This window comes from Sinocyclocheilus rhinocerous, unplaced genomic scaffold (assembly GCF_001515625.1).
Source record: "Sinocyclocheilus rhinocerous isolate Xijiao unplaced genomic scaffold, SAMN03320098_v1.1 scaffold2645, whole genome shotgun sequence".
NCBI lineage: Eukaryota > Metazoa > Chordata > Actinopteri > Cypriniformes > Cyprinidae > Sinocyclocheilus > Sinocyclocheilus rhinocerous.
Window position 1 is genome coordinate 185,829 of NW_015654522.1, and position 11,241 is coordinate 197,069.

Below are 11,241 nucleotides of genomic sequence, written 5' to 3' on the forward strand. Positions count from 1 at the left end.
CATTTTTTTTTTTTTTTTTTGTATTTTCTGCATTTGATCAAATCAACCGTGATAAATATGTATGTTGATAAAACTGTCAAAATACAAAGTAGTGTTTCCAATTAATTGTATTTGTAACAATACAGCTATTTAGTTATTGAAGTAATTTAACCAAAAATGTTGGTTCGCTCCAAATGTTTTCATTATCAACTCACTCCTCGATTCTCGGCTCATTCAGGTTGTTTCGAAAACGAATCGTTCAGTCCGTTTTTGTGAACTAATTCAACCGACTCATTGCAACGGTCAGACTCAACAATTCGTTCAGGAATCGCATCGCTATTAAATGCAAGAATGAACAAAGAAGAAACAAGCCTTCAAAATCACCGATTCGCCATATAATTCAGTTGCAGGTGGAACAAGCTGCATTTATTAATATTACTATTATTATGGATCCGCTGGTCTCGTTAGCCACAGCGCTAAACCCGAGCATCGCACTACAGAAGTGAACCTGAGCTGCGATTTAAGACTAACGTTACAGCTAGAGCTCAGTTCTTAATGAATCTATCATGCATTTACACAACAGCTTATGACAAACTGATATTATATTATTTATATTGACCCTACTTACATGCAATCATCAGTCTGACGATTTTATCCCGAAAATATTACACTTTGTCCCCACCCCCGGGGTTTAAGCGGTCCGTAAGAAATTTAAACAACAGACTGGAGACACATGCGCAAAATGACGCTCCGGGCGTAAAAAAAAAGGCAGTTCACTGGTTTGTGCATTTTATATGATTTGTATACCATTCTCATGAGATCTACTCAATACATATGGTTTGTGCATCAGGCAAATGCACAAATCTACGCGTTTTTTACAGTAGAAGGCGCAGGACTCGTTTCATCCAATTGACGGCGAGCGTGGTGCGGTCTGTGCAGTATTGAAGAGAGCGATTGGACGCTGCGCGATGACAACGAGGAAGCGAGAACACATGCATGGAGCACAAAACATGCTGGGAACTAGTATGAAAGAAAATACCTCACTTTTCCATTTCACCTCCTCGAAAAATAAAGACACGATCTCTACAGGGGAAGCGTAAGTCAAACTGAACTTGACAGGGTTGTTGTTACGATGACAAGCATGCAGAATCAGACAGATCCCTGCTAGAAAATTCATTTCAAGGTAACGTTAACTGTCCTGTTGACGGATGATGACTGACGTTCATTCTTTCAATAAATGGGTAGGTCCTCCGTCGATCTTTTGTAGAAAAACACACTTTATAATAGTTGTCTTTTGGAAAATGTTAGCTGGTCATTTCAATAGTATTTGGAGCAGGTAATGACCAGATTGGGACATTTTATAATTGTCTCAGAAAAGTTAGGAACCAAACTGTTATGTTCCAAAACACAACAACCAGCTTAATATGAATTTTCCAACATGGTGAGTTTAGTCCTGGGCTAAATTATACAATTAATGTTGTTGGACCTAATTGTATTTATTTGAAGTTCCTTTGAGATTTTTATTTAACCATACATTCACATGTGTATGGTTCTCTGATAAGTTAAGTCAAATGACATGATGGTCAACTTAAACTAAATAAAATTTCATATTTTTTAGTCAAGGTTTAATTATTATTGTTGTTATTGTTGTTTTTAATCCCCAGCACTTCACAAAATATTTTATTTTATATAATATATCTAATATATAAAAATGTATTTTAATCAAATACAGTACTAATGTATTAAAGTTTAAGTAGTGTGTGGGATTATTTTTCTAAAATATTTTTTCTAGTTTATATTGTATTTTCATCCCACAGAAATATGCATGATTCAGGTGTGCACAGCATTGGATATATTTATTAGGATGTTTTTAAAATTATTAATTTTAATTTTACGTTTTACATTTTAATGTTTAATTAATTAATAGCTCACAAACAGTTCCTTTGTGAACCCCAGCAATTGAAAATTAGGAGGATATTTCAAATTGTAAAAGCATTAACAAATTACTTTCAACATAGCACGAATACCCTCAAAAGCTATTAAAAACATTTATTTCTGCGGCAATATTACGGAGATGCTAATCACTGTGGTAATATCTGTATATATTATATGCAACATACAAAAATGTTCATTCACATTAACATTGAGTGATAATATTACAAAGTGATTTCCATATTTTTGATAGCTGACAAATATTGCATTTACCTTCTTTAGTAACATTATAAGAAAAACTGTTAATTGGGATTAGAAGTAAAATGGGGACACAATTACATTTTAAACCATCCGTGTGAAAACAAACCTGGAAAGAGACGTGAAGATTTTTGGAGACAATTTAATTTTTAGTGCATTCTAGTGAATTATTCATGGGATATACTGTAAATTAAATCGGGAGAGCAGACCACAAATTTGTAGTATATATGTTGTCTTTTTTTATATTGTTAAAGCAGAATAGAAAGGAACAAAAAAGAAAATAATCAGATGGAGGAGAATGCAGTGGACTGAAAAGAGCTTTTGCCATAGATATTGTTGTTATACCATGTCACATTAAAATGCCAAGTGTTATGTTATTCTCCTGCAGTCTGAAAATAAAACATGAAGAAAAATTTGCAACTCATTCAGTCAAGCATGGATAAGAATTATTTGAAGCACAACATTATGATTCAGTCTTTTTGAGTGGAACGTATCCCCAGTAGGCTTGTTAGGAAAAAGTGGATAGTAAAAGCCATTGCAAACAGTATGCATTTAATTCAGTTTCATTTACTTGACAATAGTGAATAATGCTGTAATGATTCTGTTCTGCTCCAGAAGTCTTCAGCCTGCTGTTCAGACCGCTTGAGATGGCATCTCTTGTAGAGTCTGCTGTGATGAAGAGCACTGTGCTTGTTGCTCCAGTGACTGCACTGGAATTCCTGGGGGAGAATTTCCTGCTGACAGGTGACTGACATTCATTCATTTAATGAACCGGTAGCAAAACATCAAACTAAGAATCCATGTTGGATTAAAGTATGTAGACTATGACTCGTGGGCCATTTTTTAGGTGTTTTTTCTGCTGAGTTTTGTATCCTGGCAAAGATGATCTGAGTTTACTTCCTCTGCTAAATTTCCTTATTCTTATACTAATACGAACATGTGCTTGGGAAATGCTCAAATGTCTCTTAATATCCATAATGTGCATTTGTGTATTTATCTTAATGAAAATATTCATGTTCATTTGATAAATTCTTTCCTGTTAATTGTGTCATTTTGTAGGTGAGGGACCAGTCCTCTCTGTGTACGGTCTTCAGGCATCTAAAGAATGTGCATCCTTAAATGTTCTTCATAATTACCGCATCCATGGGATACGACCTAGTAGAAAACATCAGTTTGGAGAGAGACAGTTCAACAATGTAATCTCATCTGAAAGTTTTGTTTTGGACAACGACAAGGAGGACATCATTGTTTTTGGAGGAAAAGGAGTTCGGCTTGTCAGTTTCAATACTGGAGGACGATGCCTAAAGCTCCTTGGTCCTCTCTTGGAGCTTCAAGACTGGGTTCTGGACATTCATTGGCTGAAAAAACAACCACACCCACTGTTAGGCATATCCTTGGCTCACAATGCTGTGTTGCTTTTAGATGCAGAATCTGGTAATGTTCTTTCCTTCTACTCCTGCGTAGAGACATGTCTTCTCTACTCAGCACTTATGATTGGTCCAAATTGGAATTCTTTAGTGCTGGTAGGTGGGACTGTTTTCAATCAGCTTGTGCTGTGGAGGTCCACAGGGATCAAACCTGATGGCCAGTCCCAGGTAGAGAGACGCCTGTTGGGCCACACTGGAGTTATTTTCAGCCTTTGCTACCTTCAGAAATCTGGGTGGCTGGCATCTGCCTCAGATGACCGCAGTGTCCGTTTGTGGAGTGTTGGCACGTTGGGTGGAGATGCAGGCTGTGGAGAGGAATCGCCAACATGTCTTCGTGTGCTTTATGGGCACCAGGCACGGGTCTTCTGTGTCAGGCTTGCACCAAACCGTGTGTTCAGTGCAGGAGAAGATGGAGCGTGCCTGCTCTGGGAATGGGGAGGTGAAGGAAAGGTGGGACGTACATTTAGAGGGCATAGGTCAGGTGGAGTGAGGGCTCTGGCTGTCAGTGAGGGAAGTATAGGCTGTAAGGAGGGATGGATGGCTACTGGAGGTGCAGATGGTGGGGTAAGAGTATGGAGAGTGGCAGAGGAGAAGAAATACTGTGAGGAAACTCAGGCAGAGACTCAGTTGGATCTGGGGTTTAAAGGGCAGGGTTGTCCCAAAGTGGTCCGATTAGTGAGTGAGGGTGAATCGAATACAATTCTGGTCTGTACTGATCAAGGAGAGGTGTACCTTAGTCAGGGTGACTCCTGGGATGTCATTTGGCGAGGGGGAGCAGAATTCCAGTCCTATTGTGTGATGGAGATCACAAGCATCCAAGTCCAGAATTCAGATTGCATTGTGTGGTTGTGTGCAGTGGGTAATCTGAACGGAGGTGTACAGGTGTTCCTTGTAGGGCAGCCAGGTGTGAGAGTCTTGCTAAGAGCTGGCAAGGGTAAAGTTCACTCTGTACTTTGGGCCAAAGGATTGTTTGAAGGGTCCTGGAGTTGGTGCCTTCTTGCGTCAGGCTCAGAGGGACTGGTTTACCGATGGACAATAAAAGTGACAGAGGATGAATCAGGCTTGCATATGCAAGAGGAAACTCTTCTTCCATTCCTGTTGCCACCCTGTGCCAAACGCTGGCTGACTGCTGCAGTTACATTGTCCCAGAGAAAGGGGTTGTACCTGTGTGGTGACCGGAGAGGGTCACTACTGCTCTACACTGAAACAGAAGAGAATGACAGAAGAAATGAAGGAAGAACAGACTTACAAGAGCAAGAAACTGAAAACAAGCAAACAGACCATGGTAGTCCTCTGTCTCCCATCAGTACTCTTTATGGAGTGCATGGAAAGCAAGGTGTGACTTCTGTGTGTGAGTATCAAGACTTATGTTACAGTACAGGTCGAGATGGATCTGTAAGAATACTAACTGTTGAAGAAAACGTCCTGAAGGTACGTAGAGTTCAACGGGCCTGCAGAGGCATGGAGTGGATAGAGAAAGTTCTGTTTCTGGGCTCGGATGGACCTGAGGTACAGGAAAAGTTGCTGAATGAGAGAATCAAGAAGAGGACGATCGATCGAGAGAGTGCAAGCGTAGCCGAAACTCGGTTTGTAATGGTTGGCTTCCATTCGGTTCACTTCATTATATGGGACCCTCACAGACAAGAGAAGCTTTTATCAGTTGCCTGTGGAGGCGGCCATCGATCCTGGTCCTATAAACGCCCGATATACGCCGACACAGATCCTCAAGCACATACACTTGGACAAGGTACCCTTGTGTTCATCAAGCATGGAGCTGTCATGGCATCACGCTCATTAGCATCCACAGAAACCGATGTGAATGGACGCACACTGAAAGAGGGGCTACATGGACGAGGCATCAGCTGTGTTTGTCACCTTGGTAGTCTGACCAAGACTGGACAATTTTCAGAACTTTGGGAAGTTTTTGTTACCGGAGGGGAGGATACCACAGTAGGTGTACTCGCCATCAGTCCAGAGAGTGGAACTGTTAAAGTGCTTTCAGTTCTAACAGACCATATCTCAAATGTTCGTGTGCTGGCTGCAATCAGAAGAAGAGAAACTAATGAAAAAGGGGGAGATGACGATACCTCCTCTGTCTCTTCTTTGGTGTTTTCTGCGGGTGGCCGGGCCCAGCTGCAGTGTTACCAGCTCTTGATTCGTTTGGATGAGCAGCAGGGTCAGCCAGTCTGTCAGGTCACTCAAATAGCTGGCCATCGATTGGATGAACAGTGGGAACGGAAGCGGAACCGACACAAGACTGTCAAAATGGATCCAGAGACAAGGTGCGTGTGTGTTTGTGAATGTATATGTGAAAATACTCTCTCCATTCCAAGTTTTGATCTAGAGTTCAAATAATGCTTAAAGGGATAGTTCACCCAAAAAGAACAATTCTGTCATCATTTACTCACCTTGATGATGTTCCAAATCTGTATGACTTTCTTCTGTAGAACACAGAAGAAGATAGTTTGGAAAATGTCTCAGTGTTGTTTTTTCTTGCCTATAGGATGAAAATCAATTGGGTCCAATGTTGTTTGTTTGTTGGTTGCAGCTAAAGATTTCTAACCACCAGCGGGCGGACAATACAATGTACAGGGGGTAATTGTGAGAGATTACATTATGATTTTATTGTGCAAATGCTTTCTCACATTTGCAGGTACATGTCTATGGCTGTTGTGCATAATGGGACTGAATGTGTCCTGCTGGCTCTGGGCTGTAGTGATGGTGCAGTAAGGTAACTTGGATAAAGATTATGAACATATGAATTTAAAAGAGTTTCATGTTTAAACATTCTATAATTAATGTATTGAGACATTAATTATAGAATGTGTTTTCATTTGTAGGCTTTTCGGTGTGACTGAGAGCAGTAGGAGTGTTGACATGCTTTGGGAGTGTTTTTACCATCAGAGGTGTGTGCTCAGCGTCGCCACCTACAAGCCGGAGGACTCCCAGGACAGAAAGTAAGGACATGATGTACATTTATCAAACACTTATTCCATATTTAAAAATTTCTTAAACTTATTTTCCTTTGTCCTCTTTCTGTCTCAGGCTTTTGTTGCTGTTCAGTGCCACTACAGATGGTTGTATATCTGTGTGGGATTTAACAGCAGTTTTGAACAGTAAGGCTAGTGTCAGCTGGCAGGGTGAGTCATACATACACCAGAACATAAACACTTAATAACGTGCTGAATTTTTTAATGTTTGAATAACTGTGTGCTAGTTATGCTGTAGTTAAGAAGAACTTAAATGATTTATGTTATTTGTTTGCATTTGTTATATATGTTAAAAAGGAATGTTCAATCAGAAATTTAAAAAAAACTGTCTTTATGTATTTACATTGTTCCAGACCTGTCCCCAAAAAACATGCTTATTATTGTTATTATTATTTTATTTAAGAATCTTGCAGTTGTTTTTCATACAACAACATCTCATTGAGACCACAGTTATTAAGGTCTAAAAAATTACAATGTATTTGTTTTCACTTAAAGGTGGAGTATGTGTGTCTGTATAAAATGTATAAAATAATTTTTCATTCATTACAAGCCCAAGAGCATAAAAACTGACTGAATCAATCCTAGATCCTACAGTCGAATCTGGTTATAGAACTCTAAAATATGTATATGCTAATAACAATTTACCCTGTCTGTGCTTCAGGTCCATCAGCCCCGTTCTTTTCCATAGCTGTCCATCAAAGTGGAGTCAATGCGCTTACCATATCACCTAGGAGAGAAATGAGGCAAATGGAGGAAAATGTTATCTCATTGGCCAGTGGTGGAGATGATGGACAGCTGTCTCTAATGCATATTAAGATAGATCAGAAAAAGCAAGAAAATGGAGGCGTGTCTCTACAGCTGCTTGCCCATTGGTCAGTGCCCTTGGCACACTCTTCCCCTCTCACAGGGTTATGTTTACTAAGCCCCACACTACTGGTTTCCACCTCACCGGACCAGCGCTTATGTTTGTGGAGCGTGAACAGTGACGGACTCCGCCCACTGAAGGTGCTGTTCTCACACACTGCAGATGCAGCTGGGTTGTGGGCGTGGTTTGGACAAGAGGGAGGAGCCTGGGTGGTTGTTTGTGGGCAGGGCTTACAGTTGTTTCAGTTAACAGAAAGAAAGATGGATGAACTACATGAAACTGTTAACAGGACAGTAAAAGAAGAGGAGAGAAAGAAAGTGATATTTCCACATCATGTTTCAAGGACAAAACACTGACTTTAATTTGTGATTTATAAATTAGGATGCTAAAGATTTGTAGTTGTAAAGTTTGAGATTTTCAAATAAAGATCTTTTTTTAATATGTTTTTTCTGTGTCAGGTAAAGTACCTTGTGAGGACATTTTTATTTTCAGTAAGACTTAACAATGAAAGTCAATACAGATCTACAGAGCCAATCAAAAGTTTGAACGTTTTTGTTTCTCATGATCCTACAGACTTTTTGATATAAAGGCCCGTGTTGTTATTGTAAACTAAAACTATGAAAAATTATTTAATCATTTATGGTAATATATTAGATGAAATCTAAAAAATGGAAAAATTTTAATGTTGCCCTGGCAGCTAACTGAAAAGAAAAAAATGGAGTACTAAAATTATTTAAACTAAAACTGAACTAAAATGTATGTAAAACTATATAGAACTATTTTTTTTTTTTTTAAACTAATGAAAATGACAAAAGGACTTAACAAAATTACTAAAAATAAATTATAATTTAAATGATATCATAATAAAAGCCAATTCAAAATATTAATAAATATGATAATAGTAAATAATACTAAAATAACACTGAGGCTTGTGCTTGAAATGCTAAAAATGATCTAAATTATATATCAAATATAAAATATATCTACAGTATTTATACATTTCTTTACAAAACAAAAAATGTAATGAAAATCATAAAATGAATTAGTTGGGTCAAATAGTGAAGTGCCCAGCATAGATGTAAACTTCAATACTGTATGTATATATATATAGAGAGAGAGCGAGAAAGAGAGATACTTTTTTTTATATTTGGCACAAGATGCACAGTTCAATTTGTGTTAGTTTTTATTTTAATGTCTTTACTATTATTCTATAATGTGTAAACTATTAATCGTATAGAATGAGGAGGTGTGTCCAAACTTTTAAATGGTACCAATTATAATTTTTTTGCAGCTGTTTATGCGTGCATGTGTGTGAGTAGCTCATGGCTTGAGATAGAGTCATGAACGTATAATGTATCAGTGTTTTCCTGGGCTACAGTCCAGCAGGTGTATGCGGGTGAGTGAGAGAGAGAGGGTACACAATGTGTTGGGGGGCTTTGGCTGTGCAACTAAGTATAAATATTTCACCCCCTTCTCCAGTTCCCTTTTGTTCATCATCATAGTGGCTCGATGGCCAACCCCTTTAATCCACAGCTGAACGAATGAAAGCGAGAGAGGAAGGGAAGAGCACGTGAAGGAGAGACGGATATTAACAGAGACAGATAAGCCCCATTAAGGTTTGCAGAATGTGAAAGGAATGAGAATATATTCTTTTTAAAATATTATTATGTGATGTAAAGAGGAGACAAAATGTGAAAAAGAAAAGGATGAAAAATTAATGTGAGTATAAAAAAACTTTTCTGCAATAGTAAAAGTGTGAATTTGTGTGTTGTGAGGCTAATGTTGTCTTTTGTTTGAAATGAGTCCCAGCGTATGTGTCCTGATCTTGGGGAAAAAAATGTCACGATTCCGGGAAGCCCTTAAAGAGGATGAATCTGGAAAGAAGAACCCTAAGATGCCTCAAAAACAAAAGAAAAAGGAGGCTGAAAATAAGGTATGGCTGTTCCGCAAAAATTACAGTAAATGGATCGAATATACAAGTGAATATGCAGAAAAGTATAGAATGTATTGTTTAAACAGTCATAATTATGTGTGTGGTTTCACTATACAGGACAATTCAGTGATATCGAAGGATAGGCTCCCTCTGATTGGTTCATCAAGAAATAAATCTGCAGGTACTTTTATAGTCTATATGGAATCCATAGTGAATTGTTATATGAGAGGTTGTTGTCAGATATTAGCTGATTTAACTTGAAATCAGATGACTTAAGGGCTCATTGTATGTGAAGTAATGTGATGTGTGACATATATACTGTGTGTTTACATTGATCTTTGTTCCTCCTGTCTACACAATGTTACCTGAGCTCATCAATAGACAATAGAAATTTAGGAGGTGCCAAATTAATTAACTGCTATTGTCCAAACATTCGTCTTTGTAATGTGACTTGATAGGCGAGAGGATAATGGGAACTGAACATGTGTGTGAGATAAAGTTAATTACAGGGGGATTTAGAAATTTATGAGATCCTGTTTCCTACAACAAAACAGGAAACTGATTATGTTTATAAAGTCACAAATCCAAGAAAGTTGCAATTGTGAGAAATATTTGCAAATACAAGATATAGAATCACTATATTGTACCTTTATCTAATTGCTGCAATTATGAGATATAAAATCGCAAATACAAAATAAAGAAATAGTTGTGAGATATTAAATCACAATTATAAGAAATCGTTGCAATTATGAGATATAAAGTTGCAGTTATGGACATAAAATCACAGTAATAAAATATAAAGTCGCATTGCAATTATGAGAAATAGACAGTTTAGATATGTAGTCAAAATTACAAAAAATTACTTTAATTTTAACGAGAAATAAAGTTTTTTTTAATCAATAGCAGAAACAGGTCTGATTATTATATTTTTCATCTCTTCTGTTTTTAGCGAGGCCCTCTCTATCCACTCCTCAGGCTGAAACGAGGAAACGCGGCCATCCTCCCATCTCATCTGTGGCCCCTGACAGTATTACACCCTGGGAAGGCTCCTCCCACTCCGAGTCGTCCTTTACCAGTTTTCCCCCTCCAGTTTCACCCCTTCCTCTTGTCCACTCGAAGCCAATCACAGCACCAGATCCTCCGCCCCCACCACCCCCTCCTCAAATCACAAACACTGAACCTGACAATAGTCAGAGTTCCAGGGTAAAACGCAAGCCGCTCCCACCAAGACACCCCTCTAAACCTCCCCGTTTGCCCCCTCTGAGGCAAGTCACAAATCTTAGCTTTTCTCGTAGCTTCACGTTTTCGTTTTTTGAGCTGCCGGTTCACCAGTCTGCACGGAGCAGAGCGGAGCGCCTCAGAGATCTCACTGTGTTGCTGAGGCAGTTTCAGTACTGAGGAAAAACATGGTACTGAGAGTTCACATCTAGGGCAGAAATTCATCATGTGGAAATACAATATAAGCACATGTACATCAGATTGTCTATGGATAGATAGATGGATGTGTGGATGGATGGATGGATAGATAGATAGATAGATAGATAGATAGATAGATAGATAGATAGATAGATACTTTCTGTATGGATAGTGCACTGAAGACTGATCCAATCCACATTTTAGTTCACTGCAGCCCTTTTCAGGGTTTGTGCTGAGAAGCACAGAGGCGTTCAACTACATCATTGTTCTTACTCAGAGAAAGATCTAAATCCTTTAGATAGATACTGTATGTATAGAGAGAGAGAGATTTTAATATATTTTAAAATGTACTTTTTTCTGTGATTGCAAAGCTGATTTTTCAGCATCATTACTCCAGTCTTCAGTGTCACATGTTCCTTCAGAAATCATTCTAATATGCTG

General features: G+C 38.4%; 3 protein-coding genes across 4 annotated transcripts in view; 2 read left to right on the top strand and 1 right to left on the bottom strand.

Moving 5' to 3' along the window:
• The window catches only part of LOC107717519 (fibrinogen silencer-binding protein-like), a 4,065-nt gene extending 3,339 nt beyond the window's left edge, over window positions 1–726 (bottom strand). Inside the window, exon 1 of the mRNA XM_016524291.1 lies at window positions 608–726. The gene's annotated coding sequence lies outside the window, so the exon portion shown is untranslated. The remainder of the gene's footprint in view (window positions 1–607) is intronic.
• A 206-nt stretch (window positions 727–932) lies between these two features.
• LOC107717513 (WD repeat-containing protein 6-like) lies at window positions 933–7,895 on the top strand. 2 transcript variants are annotated; one of them, XM_016524281.1, is made up of 7 exons: window positions 933–1,220; window positions 2,785–2,913; window positions 3,229–5,878; window positions 6,250–6,327; window positions 6,437–6,553; window positions 6,642–6,736; window positions 7,248–7,895. In XM_016524281.1, exons 1-7 carry the CDS (start codon window positions 1,217–1,219, stop codon window positions 7,805–7,807), a joined length of 3,633 nt encoding a protein of 1,210 aa, XP_016379767.1. In that variant the 5' UTR covers window positions 933–1,216; the 3' UTR covers window positions 7,808–7,895. The 2 variants fall into 2 exon arrangements, with proteins under 2 accessions (XP_016379767.1, XP_016379768.1); XM_016524282.1 differs by having other exon boundaries at window positions 933–1,075.
• Window positions 7,896–8,744: 849 nt separating this feature from the next.
• LOC107717521 (pollen-specific leucine-rich repeat extensin-like protein 1) lies at window positions 8,745–10,817 on the top strand. The gene is made up of 3 exons (XM_016524292.1): window positions 8,745–9,384; window positions 9,502–9,565; window positions 10,334–10,817. Exons 1-3 carry the CDS (start codon window positions 9,250–9,252, stop codon window positions 10,780–10,782), a joined length of 648 nt encoding a protein of 215 aa, XP_016379778.1. The 5' UTR covers window positions 8,745–9,249; the 3' UTR covers window positions 10,783–10,817.
• The last annotated feature ends 424 nt before the right edge of the window (window positions 10,818–11,241 follow it).

Coding starts and splice junctions, on each gene's coding strand:
- LOC107717521 (XM_016524292.1), top strand. CDS start 9,250: ATGAGTCCCAGCGTATGTGTCCTGATCTTGGGGAAAAAAATGTCACGA. Junction 9,385..9,501: donor AAAAGGAGGCTGAAAATAAG/GTATGGCTGTTC, acceptor TTCACTATACAG/GACAATTCAGTGATATCGAA. Junction 9,566..10,333: donor ATCAAGAAATAAATCTGCAG/GTACTTTTATAG, acceptor TTCTGTTTTTAG/CGAGGCCCTCTCTATCCACT.
- LOC107717513 (XM_016524281.1), top strand. Junction 2,914..3,228: donor GGAGAATTTCCTGCTGACAG/GTGACTGACATT, acceptor GTCATTTTGTAG/GTGAGGGACCAGTCCTCTCT. Junction 6,737..7,247: donor GGCTAGTGTCAGCTGGCAGG/GTGAGTCATACA, acceptor TCTGTGCTTCAG/GTCCATCAGCCCCGTTCTTT.